This window comes from Macrobrachium nipponense, chromosome 42 (genome assembly GCF_015104395.2).
Source record: "Macrobrachium nipponense isolate FS-2020 chromosome 42, ASM1510439v2, whole genome shotgun sequence".
Classification (NCBI taxonomy): domain Eukaryota; kingdom Metazoa; phylum Arthropoda; class Malacostraca; order Decapoda; family Palaemonidae; genus Macrobrachium; species Macrobrachium nipponense.
In genome coordinates this window covers 42,899,909-42,916,068 of record NC_061103.1, presented here as the reverse complement: position 1 = coordinate 42,916,068, position 16,160 = coordinate 42,899,909, and the positions used below count along the sequence as shown (strand labels likewise).

General features: G+C 34.5%; 1 protein-coding gene across 1 annotated transcript in view; it reads left to right on the top strand.

Moving 5' to 3' along the window:
* Positions 1–9,829: 9,829 nt before the first annotated feature.
* LOC135213165 (uncharacterized) overlaps positions 9,830–16,160 on the top strand; it is a 14,928-nt gene continuing 8,597 nt past the window's right edge. Inside the window, exon 1 of the mRNA XM_064247112.1 lies at positions 9,830–9,908. Coding sequence (XP_064103182.1) covers positions 9,891–9,908 — 18 coding nt within the window. The 5' untranslated portion in view covers positions 9,830–9,890. The remainder of the gene's footprint in view (positions 9,909–16,160) is intronic.

The following is a 16,160-nucleotide window of genomic DNA, read 5'->3' as shown; positions in this document are numbered from 1 at the left end:
GCCCCAGGTCCCTCAGTGTGAGGCACCTCCTAATGTCTACCAGAGAGTTGCTAGTACATCTTCCGGTATATTTTTGCATCTCTTCCAATCTTGGATGGTCTGGGATGCAGTTTAGATATTTGTCGAGCTTATTCTTAAACACATCTACGCTCACTCCTGATATATTCCTCAGATGAGCTGGCAACGCATTGAATAGACGCTGCATTATCGATGCTGGTGCGTACTGGATTAATGTCCTGTGTGCTTTCCTTATTTTTCCTGGTATATTTTTGGGCACTATTAATCTACCTCTGCTTGCTCTTTCTGATATTTTTAGTTCCATGATATTTTCTGCTATTCCTTCTATCTGTTTCCATGCCTGAATTATCATGTAGCGTTCTCTTCTCCTTTCCAGACTATATAATTTTAAAAATTGTAGTCTTTCCCAGTAGTCTAGGTCCTTAACTTCTTCTATTCTAGCTGTAAAGGACCTTTGTACACTCTCTTGTGCAATATCCTTTTGATAGTGTGGGTACCATATCATATTGGCCAAATCAAGTGGACTACGAACATATGTTTTATAAAGCATAATCAGGTGTTCAGCTTTTCTTGTTTTGAAGTGCCGTAACACATCCCATTTTTGCTTTACATTTTGCCAACAGAGTTGCTATTTGATCATTGCATAACATGTTCCTATTCATCATCACACCAAGGTCTTTAACTGCTTCCTTATTTGTGATGGTCTCATTATTAGGTCCCTTATATGCATATAGCTTTCTTTCTCTGTCTCCATAATTTATTGATTCAAATTTATCAGAGTTAAATACCATCCTATTTACCTCTGCCCAATCATATACTTTGTTAAGGCTCTTTGTAGAGCGTTCCTATCTTCATCACAAGTAATTTCTCTACTTATTCTTGTGTCATCTGCGAAACTACTCACTACCGAATCCTTAACATTATTGTCTATGGTCTTCAATCATAATAACAAACAGTATTGCAGCTAACACCGTACCTTGCGGCACACCGGATATTACCTTGGCTTCATCCGATTTCTCGTCGTTTGCAATAACTATCTGTTTTCTGTTGTGTAAAAATTCTTTTAACCATCTTCCTACTTTATCCACGATATTGTGTTTTCTAATTTTCTTCGCTAATATATTATGGTCTACTTTATCAAAAGCTTTTGCAAAGTCTAAATAAACCACATCTGTTTCAATTTCCGCTTTTCATATTGAATATGTTTTCACGGTGGACTAACAGTTGGGTTTGTGTACTTTTTTCCGGGTACGAAACCATGTTGTCCTTTATTAAACAAATTATTTTTTATTAAATGTTTCATAATATTTTTCTTCATTACCCTTTCATACACTTTCATTATATGTGATGTTAGACTCACAGGCCTATAATTACTTGCCTCTAGTCTTGATCCACTTTTGAAAGTAGGGGTAATATACGCTAATTTGTGCTCATCATATATCTTGCCTGTATCTACACTTTGTCTTAATAATATTGCAAGTGGCTTTGCGATAGAATGAACTACTTTCTTTAACAAAATAGCAGGAAATTCCATCAGGCCCTGCAGCAGCTCCATTTTTAATTTCATTAATAGCCTGCCAAACAATATAATCCAGCTTCTATTAATATCTATGTCAGCTAAATATTCACTATTTTCATCCCTTACTTCTATATCATTATCTTCATTATCTATTCTAGGGGTGAATTCTCTCTTATATCGTTCTGCCAGTATGTTGCAAATTTCCTTTTTTTCAATTCGTTAATCTCCCTTCAATCTCAGAGGGCCTATTTCTATTCTTCTTTTATTCATCTTCTTCGCATATGAGTATAATAGTTTGGGGTTTTGCTTGATATTTAATAGGGTTTTTTCTTCCAAGTCCCGTTTTTCATTTTCTTTTGATTGTATAATCTTTTGTTCTGCATTTTCTATCTTACTTTTTAGTCTATAACTTTCCATGCATTTTTTTCTTTTGCAAGACCTTTTTTCCACTTTCTGATTTTCTGGAACAAGATTCTTCTGTCTCTTGGTATGCATGAATGATGTTTACTTTTCTTCTTCGGTATATATTTTTCCACTATTATCTCCAATATTTTATATAATATCTCCGTATTTACCCTTATGTCATCACTTACGAAAATGTTATCCCAATCTTTGTTTAATTCTTCATTAATTTCTGACCATTTTATATTTTTACTGTAGAAGTTGTATTTTCCATATCCTTCCCACTTTTTTCATTTCTTGCTTATTCTCTATTTTCACTTGCTTTGGAATGAACTGTTAATTCTATGACATTATGGTCTGAAATACTCGCATTATAAACTATTATTTCTTTAACATAATTCATCTCGTTCACAAAATACTAGGTCTAAAGTATTTCCTTTCTTGTTGGCAGGTGATTTATTTGTTGAATGTTGTATTTCTAGTAGCATATCTAATAGCTTTTCAAATTGCCTCTCTTATCTTCTGCACTACTATTACTCTCTTTTTTATATGTATAAGTACAACCACAATCTCCTATTCGTTCTTCCATTCTACGAAAGGAAAGTTGAAGTCACCAGATAGGAGAATAGTCCAGTCCTTGTGATTTCTACATATATCATCCAATTTTTCAATTATTAAGTCAAACTCTTTAGTATTAGGAGGTCTATATATTACTATGTTCATCAATTTTTCAGATTCAAATTCTACCGCTATTAGTTCACATTCTGAGTTACATATATTTTCTCATATATTTTCCTTGTTTTTTTGTCTTTCCCATATATTGGGCGGTTCCCCCTTGATTACCTATTTTTTTCTATCTGATCTATAAGTTTGGAACCCTTTTATTTGATCATCATTCCCATCTCTTGGGAATAACCATGTTTCACTTATATTCATTATATCTATTTTCTTTTCATTTTGGGTTAGTTCTTCTAAGTACTCTATTTTTCTTTTTGAGTTACTCGTAACTAAACCCTGCGCATTCATCACTATGATGGTTTGCGTGTTTTCCCTCTCTTCCATTTAATACTGATAGTAATAAGGATTTTCCATGTCTCCTTTCTGTTTTGGTATGTTTGTTCTTTTTTTTTTCAATTTCCAGAAATTCTGACATTAAAAAAATCCAACTTTTCCATAATATTTGATCTTCCTTCCTTCATCATAATTATTCATTTTGTGTCTGAATCTGCAATTTTTCTCCGTTTCTGCAATATCCTCTTGCATAATAAATACAGTTATTACTCTTGAGTAGAATTTCGGAGCTGATGCTTTGAAATTCTTTGCTGACACCTCTGCATATCTCATTGGTGGTTTGCTTTTCTCTTTTACCTGATATTCTTGATTTCTCTGTTTATTTGTTTCTTTCTTATTTTGGATTTTATTACTTGGTTGGTTATTTATTTGATTATGATTCATGGCTACAGGGTGCATATATTTGCATTTTTTGTCGAACTTACATCCTTTTCCTTCTTTTAGGTTTTTACATATTTTTTTTTGGATGCAGATCTCTGCAATCATCCCCATATCCATCTAAGTATGCACATTTACCATATATTTCATAGTTTTGACATATCTTAGGATGTTTGTAGTAACATCTTTCTCCAAATCTGCAATTCCCTCTTTTCAAAAGGTTGCAGATTTTGTCTTTCTTGTCTATTTTTTCCTCTTTCCCGTCATTGTATAGATCTGGGTAGAGCCTCTTCGGGATTTGCTTTTCTGTTGTCATATCGTAATTTATTTCTTCGTAGGTATGCTGCTTTATTGCCTCATATGTAGTATCAATGAGTATCTCTGCATCCATACTTTTATCTTGTTCTTTGTTTTCCTTATTTTTTTCTGTCATTTCATTTTTGTTTACTTCTCTTCCGTTTTCCTCTTCTTCTTTTTCTTCTTCTTCTTCCTCTTCCTCTTCTTCTTCATCCTCAACTATTTGTACATTCAATCTTGATTTAATAACATTGTCTATCCATGATAGACATGTTGAAACAAAAAATTTCTTGTATCTTTTCTCAAATCTTGTATTACCTCAGCACACTGTGGATGGGTCGGAATGTTGCATGCAGCACATTTTCTGATTAGGTTTTGTGGATTGACTATGCTATACCAAACCTTACACAGTTTGCATGCTTTTGGCATTCTTTTTCCTAATGCATCAATTAGTATATTCACAAGATTCACCTTATTCATTTTCTTTGTCGGAATATGTTGGTTTATGTATATTTTCTTTATGAGTCTCTTGACCACTTGGATTTTATTTGGAACTTCTTCAATTATTTTCAAGATGTTTTCATTAGATTTGTTCCAGTTTGAAGGATTATATCCTTCTAATATATCTATGAATGCTTTTGTATCTTTTTGGTTAGGACTGTTGCTGATTTCATAGATGAGAAATGCCAGTTCCCTTCCTGCTACCTCATCGTATTGCGAATCTGCTAGACACGCCAAATTACGCCACCTTTTTCCCGCAGTTGGAACTTACTGCCATCTTGTTCTGATTTATAGTATTACACTTGATAAACTAACTTAGAAGACGCTTTATCCTACTATTTTCACACTAATCTTATCACCGATAGTTCACGAACACTTCTAGATATTTCTCAAATTCTAGTCGTATGTTAAACTTGTGATATCTGTTGATTATTGTGACTTCACGCGGGTACGTACTCACCAAGCAAGATGGCTACTACGATCAGAGAGAGAGAGAGGAGAGAGAGAGAGAGAGAGAGAGAGAGAGAGAGAGAGAGAGAGAGAGAGAGAGAGCAATTTTTAATTATTCTTTTAAAATATTCTGGCCTCTCAGCTCATAATGACTAAAAATAATTCTTCGAGTTATTATTTATTATTTTGAGAGAGAGAGAGAGAGAGAGAGAGAGAGAGAGAGAGAGAGAGAGAGAGAGAGAGAGAGAGAGAGAGAGAGATTTGCCTGTAAAGTATTACTATTACCGTTAAAAATAGACCAGTTCTTATATTAGAAAATACATAAATAAATGCAATGCCATCTATGAAAATATTAAATCTATGAAACTATTTCTGATTTTCATTAAAAAAAACAAAGAATTTAATCGGTAACGTTCTCTTCATTAAAACAAAAATAATAGCACTGTTTGGGAATATCGTATTTATCACATTTCAAATCTTCGTGATAAAACTAACGATAAAAACTAACAATTTCCGAGCAAGAAATTGCTGAGCTTTCAAACGTAATTAATCTTAGTAGGCCTCGTCCCGCGTCTTGGTCAACGTCGAGATTAATACTTTTTGCCGCATCGAAATCACTCTTGAATTTCTGGCTACGATTGCGATCTGAGTTCTCAATTAACATGTCTTTTAGGCCAGATAGCAAATCTTTCTTACTTTATGAGACTGTCTCTCTCTCTCTCTCTCTCGTCTCCCTCTCTCTCTCTCTCTCTCTCTCTCTCTCTCTCTCTCTCTTTCTGGACGACTTCAAAAGGGAGCTGGTGTGATGAATGATCGATTGATTTTGACTCAAAATGCTGACGGCACTATTATGGGGAGAAGAGAGAGAAGAGAGAGAGAGAGAGAGAGAGAGAGAGAGAGAGAGAGAGAGAGAGAGAGGTTTTACTCAAATAATACGGAGGGGCTAAACAAACAAGCCAGAAAGAGAGAGAGAGAGAAGCTTGACTCAAATGATACGGAGGAGGCAAAGAAACAAGCCACAAAAAAAAAAAAAAAAAAAATATAAAGCATTGTACAAGGTTTGAATTTCTCTAGGTTTATCTAGAGAAACATAAACACTTAATCGTTCTGTTCTCGGCGGGAAGCAGAAAGAACAGCAGTTCAAGAGTCAATGTCGGAAAGAGAGAAACTCTCTTGCAGTTAAACTTCAAAGAAGAAATGAATATTTTGCAAACAAGACAAACTATACGTAACGTCTCAAAAGCAACATGAAACTTGACTTACACAAGGAGAATAAGTAGTGACTGCAAAAAAAAAAAAAAAAAAAAAAAATAAAAAAAAAAACAAAAAAAAAAAAAAAAAAAAAAAAAAAAAAAAAAAAAAAAAAAAAAAAAAAAAACATTTAAAAAAAAAAAATGTGGAAATGATACGATTACAATGTCAGATAATCTACACGAAAGATATATTTGGAAAAAGACTGTGGATAAAATTCTAGGGCAACAGACCCACTTTGCAGTATTATTAAAAGAGCGATATAATATCTGGAAAGTTTTCAGACAAAAGCTGTAATTTACTAAATTACTGAAAATGAAATTTTACTCGGAAGAAATAAAAGACAAAAACTGATTTTTTAGAATAGAGTTTTACCTTCTGCAGATAATCTCATTGCAAAAGGGAGGGTCATTGCCTCGATACCAAAGCAGTAAGTAACTAGTAGCTTTCTTTCTCTCCTCTCTCTCTCTCTATCTCTCTCTGCTCTCTCTCTCTCTCTCTCTCTCTCATATATATAATATATATATATATATATATATATATATATATATATATAATACATATATACATATATATATATATATATATATATATATATATATATATATATATATATACTATATATATATATATATATATATATATATATATATATATATATATATACTATACATATATTGTGGCAAGATGCCAAGTATCTAGTTTCTACACTTCATTAATTGTTACCTCACAACAACAAGACACCTGAATCCTCATCACAGGTACTAAACGACTGAATACTCTAAAGGCAACAGTGATCCCGTAACAACCTACCAGTATTGCAGAAAACTCAGACTAAGTTCATCAAAACAGGGGTGAGGTAATCTTGTAAGTAATTAAATTAATCAAAGGGCATCACTCCATCAACAACTTTAAAAATCTAAGTATTTCCCTGATTTCAAAAGTCTCAGTGCTTCCCTGGTTCTAAGTCACTTAAAATTAATTGAAAGAAAACAGTTCAACATAATCATAATTAAATGCATGTATACTGGTGAGAAATGAAATACTTATAAAAATTTTAAATACAAAAATTTATTAAACTCAAAATTGTAAGTGAAATTCACAATTTCAGGGAAAATTACTGTTACTTGAAAACAAAGTAAAGTTCAATTAATTCTTGAATTCATTAAAAGTAAAAATTTAAATCAAAATTAATTTATCACAAAATTCAAGAAAATTAATTCAATCAAAATTCAAGTGTTAGGCAATAATTGAAATTTGGAAATTAATTCACAAGTGCTAAACAACAATAAAACTTGAAAAGAATTCTAAGTGCAAATTAATTGACAAGTGTTAAATTCAGTTAAATGTGCAACGATTAAGTAATGAAAACAACTAAGTTAATTAAATTGTGAATGCAAATGAAAACACAGAAAAATGTGGAAAATACCAAAATTGCAAAAAGTATTAATCACACAGAACATAAAATAAAAACACACACTTCACTAAGAAAATGAATAAATGCACAAAAACATAAAAATCACTTCAAATGAAAAAAACAAACACAAAAACACAAAAATTTGCAATGTGTAAAAATGTAAATAGTTTCTCTCAAACCATTGTAACTATTAGTTATTAGTTCTCTAAACCATCGTAACCAATAATTATTAGTTTCTTACCAAACCATCATAACCATTAGATATTAGTTGCAACTAATAAAAATATAACACACTTTACCTTCTTGGTATACCAATTTTCTTTCTTTGCTGCAGCTTGTGCAAAAATTCACCACAATTCACAAAAATAGGCGCTGTTACACACTAATATAATGTTTGTTCAGATTCCACAAAAAGCATTAAATAATACTAAATAACCTCTAAGAAATATGAAATCTGAAATCTTCAAGTTACGAGTGACCATTCAGTAAGTATGAAATCGTTACGTTACTTTAAAATCAAAAGTGCCGTGCGATGGATAGAGAGAGAGGGGGGGAATGCAACCGCTTTGAGGATTTAAGCCCGAATGAAATCTCTTCCTTACGAAAGCTGGACAGTGGAGATGACATAAAACGTTTTGGGACACAATTCTTTCCAAAAGCTTCAAATGTGATGCAACTTTACAGACAAACTGTGAAATCTGCACATGGCATTCGGCAAAGATGAACGCGTACGAAACGAGTATACATTCATGTTCGTACCAGCTCAACAAAGACACGTACCCGATCAAGACAGAAATCAAGTGATAATCCCTATCAGACGTGATGACAGAATTCCCAAAACACAACGAAGACCTCGAGGTCTCTAATCAAACATGTTGACTGGTTTTGAAAAACAACTCTAGCTTTGAACGGACAAAGATAATCCCTCTCTCTTTTCATACTACGTTATATATTCTTTTACTTTATGTTATGCGAAATCTGAACACACATTTAAAACATCCTAATTCTAAGCTAGCTAGGAATCTGAAAAAAAAATGTTGCCAAACTCTACATAACATTTTATACAGTCTAAGAGGGGATATATGCGTTTTGAAAGTAGTAATATATTATAATATATATATATATATATATATATATATTATATATATATATATACATATCTATATATATATACATATATATATATATATATATATATATATATATATATATATTATATATATATATATATATATACATATATATATATATATATATATTAATATATATATATGTATAATATATATATATTATATATGTATAGAGAGAGAGAGAGAGAGAGAGAGAGAGAGAGAGAGAGAGCAGACTTCAAAGGTAATTAAACAATAAAGCGGGCTAGTTTATAGGTAGCAATGTCAACCCCACCCCCTCAACCCGCCCACCTCCCAACCTCTCTCTCTCTCTGATCACTCAACCTTACACGACTGTTTAGCCTTTTCCTCATTGTCAAGGAATTAATCGAGGAAGAGAGGCAATTGTTAACGAAGTTCTTTTTCGCCTTTTTGTTCCTTGTTTTATCGACCATTTATCCCTTCACAGATTTCTCCATTGTTCAGAGAAGGCAGGTGATATTGCTTACTGTCGCTGGCACGCCCACGCCCACACACGCACAATATATATATATATATATATATATATATATATATATATATATATATATATATAAATATATATAATAATATATAATATAATATTATATATATATATATATATACATATGTTTGTGTGTGTGTGTGTCCGTGTAGGGACAAAGGTGATAGAAACGCGCTCGAGGACAAAGAAGGGACAAAGAAAAGGGAAATATGATGACCCGTCATCACCCCGTCTTATCTAGGAATGTTTACGAGCAGACGCCTATCGCGTACGACCCTTTTGTTCGAAATATTCCAGGGTCAGTTCTTTTTGGCCCAACCCCAACCCCACCCCCACCCCTGCACCTCTCTCTCTCTTTTTAAACCTTGTTTCCTTTATATGAAGATGCAGGGTCAGGGGCTTCAAATTTAGACCAATACGCATTCTAATAAATCATCTCTCTCTCTCTCTCTCTTTTGTAGTTTTAACCTCATAGTCACTGGTACTTAAAGATGATCTAAGTTCATTCCTTCAAAAGAAAATTATCCAATTTAAGAACTACGAAATTGGAAATATCTGCTTCTATTAAGAGAGAACATTTTATCTTCATTATTAAGAGAAGTCCATTAATAAACACCGTATCGAAGAGTGACACAATTTGTTTTGGCCAGTTTTAAAAACAGCGCGACGTTTCGAATACGGGAAAGTGACACCGTAGCTCCAGCATTTGCGTATCTTATGTATTCACTGCAATGTTCCATATTCCACCTTTAGAACAAACCGGCTTCCCAGTAGAATACGCCCCCTGTGCTGTGGCATAAGCGATGCGATAAAAACTTTCTCGAGCGCGTAGTCGAATGTGCCCTTGTGACGTCGCGGCGCACCGAGGATATAAAAGGCCCCGCCGAACGCTCGGCTGTGGCAGTAGTGTTGTGTCTGTGACGCAACTCGAACGAACAAAGTGGGAGAGCGAGGATGAGATTAACACTTGTGGTAAGCCTCACGGTCCGTGACCCTTGTAGGATATAAGTTATTCGTAAGTGGAAGAGAGAGACGGAAAATTAAAATTAATGATTGCATGCTGAGAAATGAAGGAGCGGAAGTGATGCTTGCCTGCAGGAAGCTTCAGGAAGGAATTCATGTTGGATTAGTGCCCTGTGGAACGCCAGGAAGAGTTTATCCAGTGATGTGTGTGTGTGTGCTGTCAGTACTAACAAATATTATTCTCGAGTGATTGCCTGTGTAATTAAGATACTTACAAGAACATTTTCTTCAAAATGCATGCTCATTAATCACCTAAAATTATTCTTAGTTACAGTAATTGAAGTAATAACAATTCATCTTGGTTATTTTGTACAAAATATAATCGTGGATGATCAATCTTTATTGTTGAGTTTCAACTGAAGGTTCAGGAACATTTATGATGTTCATGAAGACTAAAGGAATGAATGATAATATTCATTTAAATTCAATTCTGGTCGAGGTTATATGAAGCATCCCTTTTTGAAATCTCTATTATCCCACTGAGCTAAATCAGAAAAAGAACAATCAATTGAGAATCCCTTTAAAACCAACACACCACTTAACGTTCACCCTAACTTATTTGAGGCCCTCTCCTGCTTAAGAAAATAATTAAGAGTCGTTTGTCTATTCACTCCGCTCAAATAGGGTCAAAAGGTTTACTTTATCTTATGGTAGTGAGGTCAACACAGGTTAGGCATTCCTGATAGAGTTGGGCCAATCGTGACAGAAATTCGGATTTAGCTCAGTATCCCTGTAGTAACAATGATAAACAGATTAACACGGAAAGCAAGGTAATAATAATGATGGTAATGTTGGTAATGACGCAATCGATATGTTGGCCTAAAGGAGGTATCGGCATTTTACCTTAATGAGGGTCCAAAATTGATGATTTTACATTTAATCGAAAATTAAGTTTATTTCGACAGAAAAGGCTACAAATGTTTAAATTCAATAAATTAAGTTTGTTTAAGTAAAGTCTTTTTAAACTCCGTAAAATTAAGCGGTACGATGCTTGTATAAAATCTACAATGAGCTCGAATGTAATTGACTTGTAAAGTCACACATAACTTTCCTTTAATCGAATGAGCAAATCACAAAAAAAACAAAAAAAAAATCAAGGACTGAACCGCTTCACGCCCCAAAATTACAATTAGTCGTCTATTTCCTTTCTATCACAAAAAAGAAAAAAAAGTATTTTTTCAATTCATTGTGTAATTAGGGTCTAATTTCTTTTTCCAAATTCAGTGGAGCCAGTCTTTCAGATCAATGATTTCAGAACGTAAATAGTTACCTAAGAGGCTTTCCAGTAACTTACACGTGGCCCTGACGCTTTTTTTAAATTGATGAATAAATAAAAGTGGAAATAAAAGGAAAGTGCTATTATGGTCATATGAAATAAGAGTTAGAAATCTTATACGTCAGATTAGAACCGTGTCTTATTGACATTATGCTTGCAAGTTTATGAAGCATTGAAAATTGTGGATATCTGAATACATTATCAATTTTGAGCTTACAGCATAAAACAGGGTAGATTACAAATAGATTTTTCCTAGGAAATTGAGGTAAAGCTGGGACTGGTCTGGTTGCAACTATTGCTAGATCTTCCAAGTTCAACTTGAGAGAGAGAGAGAGAGAGAGAGAGAGAGAGAGAGAGAGAGAGAGAGAGAGAGAGAGAGAGAGAGAGTAGAAAGACTTAAAAAGAAAAACCACAATCATCATTATCTATAATTCCCACACAAACATCTGCAACAAACTAATACATGATCATTCTGTTGCCATCTAGTCTTCCAGAATGGACTGGTCAAGCAAGAAAAGTGAAACGAGTTCACACAGAACATAGAAGCCACAAGTAAGGAGTGCCGCAGGTGTATTACGCCAGAGCCTGTTAAGAGTCTTAGCGAAGGCAATATATGACATAAGACTCCCCCCAAAAGGCCCGTGAATTATATGTAATGTACGGGATGAAATCTTTACGTGGTCGTGGTCACTAGCCACAGAATCTATACTGATGGTAAGAATGCTGGGTTTCCAAGAATTTTGGAAAGTGAATATTAAAGGAAACAGGTTCGAGAAAACTGATATAGCAGAAAGGAGATTAACACTAGTTAGAAAGGTTAAAATATTCACCTTTTTTGAGGAACAAGCGAGCTCTCCAATGATATAACGTTCCACCAAATCAAACATACCTTGCATAACAAGGCAGAATGCAGAGTTTCCAGAAGTCTGAGAAGGTGTTCAATAAAAGAAAATAAGCTCAAAACAACAGTTATAACAGAAGGAAGAACGACATTATAGGTAGAGGGGTTTCATTGGTCAACTTTTTGAGGAACGAGCGCGCTCCCAAGTGAATAGAATCGCGACATCGAAGCAAAAATAGATTACAAAACAAAAACCGAGTTTTTTTCCGCACATTTCGTAAGCAACCAAATACAGGCGTCTTCAGGGGCGTAGAAGACTGAGCGAGTGGAGTCATATGATGATTTCTTGTGCGTATGTGTAAGTGCGTGCGTAGGACTCCGTCGCCTTGTGATAAATTTAAAAATCAAGCTTTGTGGTACGCCAGCAACATTTATGAAACCTTTGAAACAACTTGCAGACATTCTTGTGGGCTACCATCGTAACTCCTTTCCTCATGACTGTATTCTCAACATATTCCAGCTTACATTAGATCACTCCTCCCTCGCACTTTTCCACGCCACTCCGTCGACTTTCCATGCACCGACCCGAGCTCCCGACCCCAAAGAGTAATTAACAAACCTCGAATAATTGCCCAACGCTAATTATCAACGGGCAGGTACCACCCCTTGGGCAGTAAACGTTTCGTCCAGGCAGCACGAAAGCCGTTCGCTCGCAGTGGTCAAACATAACCTCTGGAAAAGCCCGGAATTCTGAAAGCCGTAACTCAAAGCCCAAGGGCTTCCTATGTATCTTGTATATTTATCCTCTCAGCCTGGCCGCTGATGTTGAGCAAGCTCGGTCAACAGACATACAGCAGAGTGGCAACATTCCCACGGCCTCTTGCTTCTTCCATTTTCCTTTATTTTCTTATTTTTATTTTTTATCGGTCTATATTTTACGAGTCAGTTTCGTAACTGAGGAGCGAAACGTTGTCAGGTTTCTTCTTCTTCTTCTTCTCCTTCTTCTTCTCCTCCTCCTCCTTCTTCTTATTCTTCCTCTTCTTCTCCTCCTCCTCCTTCTTATTCTTCCTCTTCTTCTCCTTCTCTTTCTCCTTCTTCTTCTTCTCTTTCCCCTTCTTCTTCTTCTCTTTCTCCATCTCCATCTTCTTCTTCTTCTTCTTCTTCTTCTTCTTCTTCTTCTTCCTCCTTTTGTTCGACGTGGGTCTTGGCTTAGAGACTTTGTGGGTATGTGCATATGTGTGAATGGAACAGTGGTTATTGTTTTGTCTTTCATATGAAACCACCCCCGATTAAGGGAAACCCTTTATTGTATTATATATATATATATATATATATATATATATATATATATATATATATATATATATTATACTTTGGATATAGATCATTGTACTAGAGATAACTGAGGTACTTGAATATATATGTATGTATGTAATAGATATATATATATAATATCTATAATATATATATATATGTTATATATATACATATATTCAAGTACCTCAGTTATCTCTAGTACAATGATCTTATCCAAAGTAATATATTGCAAAATGAAAATAAACAATATCATCAAAACCACAGTTGACTCCAACGCAATAATAGAGCGCTTAAACTCCCATAAAAAAGAACTGGATGGTTTGGATATCGACCTCTAAAAAAAAAAAAAAAAAAAAAAGATAAAACAAAAAAGGAGCGTAAATCTTACTTTCACTTTCTGCTCCCAGTCTTCATCGAAAAAAAAAAAAATAAGAATAAAAAAAATTAAATACAAAAAATAAACAGGTATTTTTTAAAGTTGTATATTTCGTGATGACCAAACTGGAAAGGGAGAATATTGAGGCTCAAATATACATTATTAATATACTTTTTTCATCAATAACCATACGAAGACTTCTCCCTCTCTTCCTCCCGCAGCTAATTACGTATTCGGGTAGCGTATACGGCACAAGGTCGGTCGTAGGGGCATAGCCCGATATCTGTAAATATGAGACGCGCCCTCGAACTACTTTTTAACGTTGCCTTTGGAGGTGACTAGCCAGCCAGTGCCCCCAGGCGCCCCTGATCAGAAAGTGTCAACAGGTGGCTCCAAACGCTGACCGGTTGAAGGGCAAAGGAAATGGGTAGGGTAGATGGTCATTTGATTTCGTTACGGCCACAGACCATGTTATTGATGTTGATGGTGACTGTTTTTTTCATTTTTTTTTTTGACAGGTGCCTTCAAACATTGAAAGTTTATACAGATTCGGTGATGTTCATCTGTCTCTTGAGTGATTGTTGACAGATGGCTTCAGTCACTGAAGGTTGAAGGTCAGGGAACACTGGTCTCGTGGGGCATCGTGTCTTCTTGGGCAAAAATGGCAGGTTAGGCACTTGTGATAGCAAAGGCCTACTTGGGCAAAAATGGCAGGTAGGCACTTATGATAGTATGGGCCAACTTGGGCAAACATGGAAGGCAATTACTTTTGATAGTATAGGCCTACTTAGGTAAACATTTAAGGCACGCACTTAATAGTATATGCGTACTTAATTAAAAATGGAATCAAGCACAACCAATTGTGATAGCATAGGCTTACTGGGGCAAAAATGGCAGGAAGGCACTTGTGATAGTATATGCCTATTGGGCAAAAATGGAAGCCGAGCACTTGTGGTAATATACGCCTACCTGGTTATGACAGCATAGGCCTACTTGGTCAAATTTGGAAAGCTAATACTTGTGATAGTATAAGTCTACTTGTGCAAAAAATCAGGCAAGTAGTTTTTATAGTATAGGCCTACTCAGACAAAAATTGCATGCAACCACTTGCAAGATCATAGGCCTACTTGGGCAGACATGGAAGGCAAGCAGTTTTGATAGTATAGGCCTACTTGGACAAAAATGTAAGGCAAGCAAAAGTGATAGCATAGACCTATTTTAAAGACGGAAACAATAAAGTTACGCAAGGTTTGTTGTCACAGTAGGTAGAGAATCACAAACTTCCATTGTCTAGTGATCAACTGTGTATCAAAGAACACATGTGAGTTTGTGCGTATGTGTATGTGTGTATGTGTGCGTGTGTGAACCAAACACAAGAAAACACCTATCACGTCAAAGGCACGTTCATTAACTCAAGGTGACCGCAAAAAACCTTTACACTCTCTTATTTGTTGTTGATGTTCGTTTTTTTTTTCTTCTTCGGCAACTCTCACCACCTAATTTACTTATCCATTTTATTTCTGCGGTTAGGTCTTGGAACCGCTGGAAGCTTTTGATATTTCACAGCTCAATGACATTCCTTGAACCCTGGTTAAATGCTCTCTCTCTCTCTCTCTCCTGGAACCACTTAAAGCTGATGTCATTTCGTTGGTCCATGCTACTCTCTCTCTCTCTCTCTCTTTATACCTTTGTGGTCAGAACTTGAAATCGCTGGCAACTTATGGCATTTCAAGCTTCAATGCTATTCTTTCGAACTCGAATTATACGCTCTCTCTCTCTCTCTCTCAAGCTCCCGATTCAGATAATTGCTCCTAATATCACACATGGCGCATACAAATAAAGTTTCATTCAATTAGCCATTAGTGTTAAAATATATATATATAATATATATATATATATATATATATATATATATGTGTATAGTATATATATATATAGTATATATATATATGTGTGTGTGTGTGTGTGTGTGTGTGTGTTGTGTGTGTGTATGTATATATATATTATATATATAATATATATATATATATATATATAATTATATTATATACATATAATCAAGAAAAGAGAATCATAGAAAACACCACATAAATAACGAATAACAAAGCAAAGCAACAAAGAGATAACAACGAAATGGAAGAACAGAATGCGATAGAGAAAAAAATAATTAGCCTGTCACAATAACTTATCGTGCCCAATAACTGCTTATTATTTTTTTTCCAACACGATTTTCATTTTAAAAATAATAACATGAACGAACTAACCCTTTCCCTTGCTCTTTGTAAATTATGTATTTATTTTCAATAATAATCAATAATAATAATTAATAAATGAATAAAAATAATAATAATAATAAATATAATAATACTTCGCCACTGACACTGGCTCTAG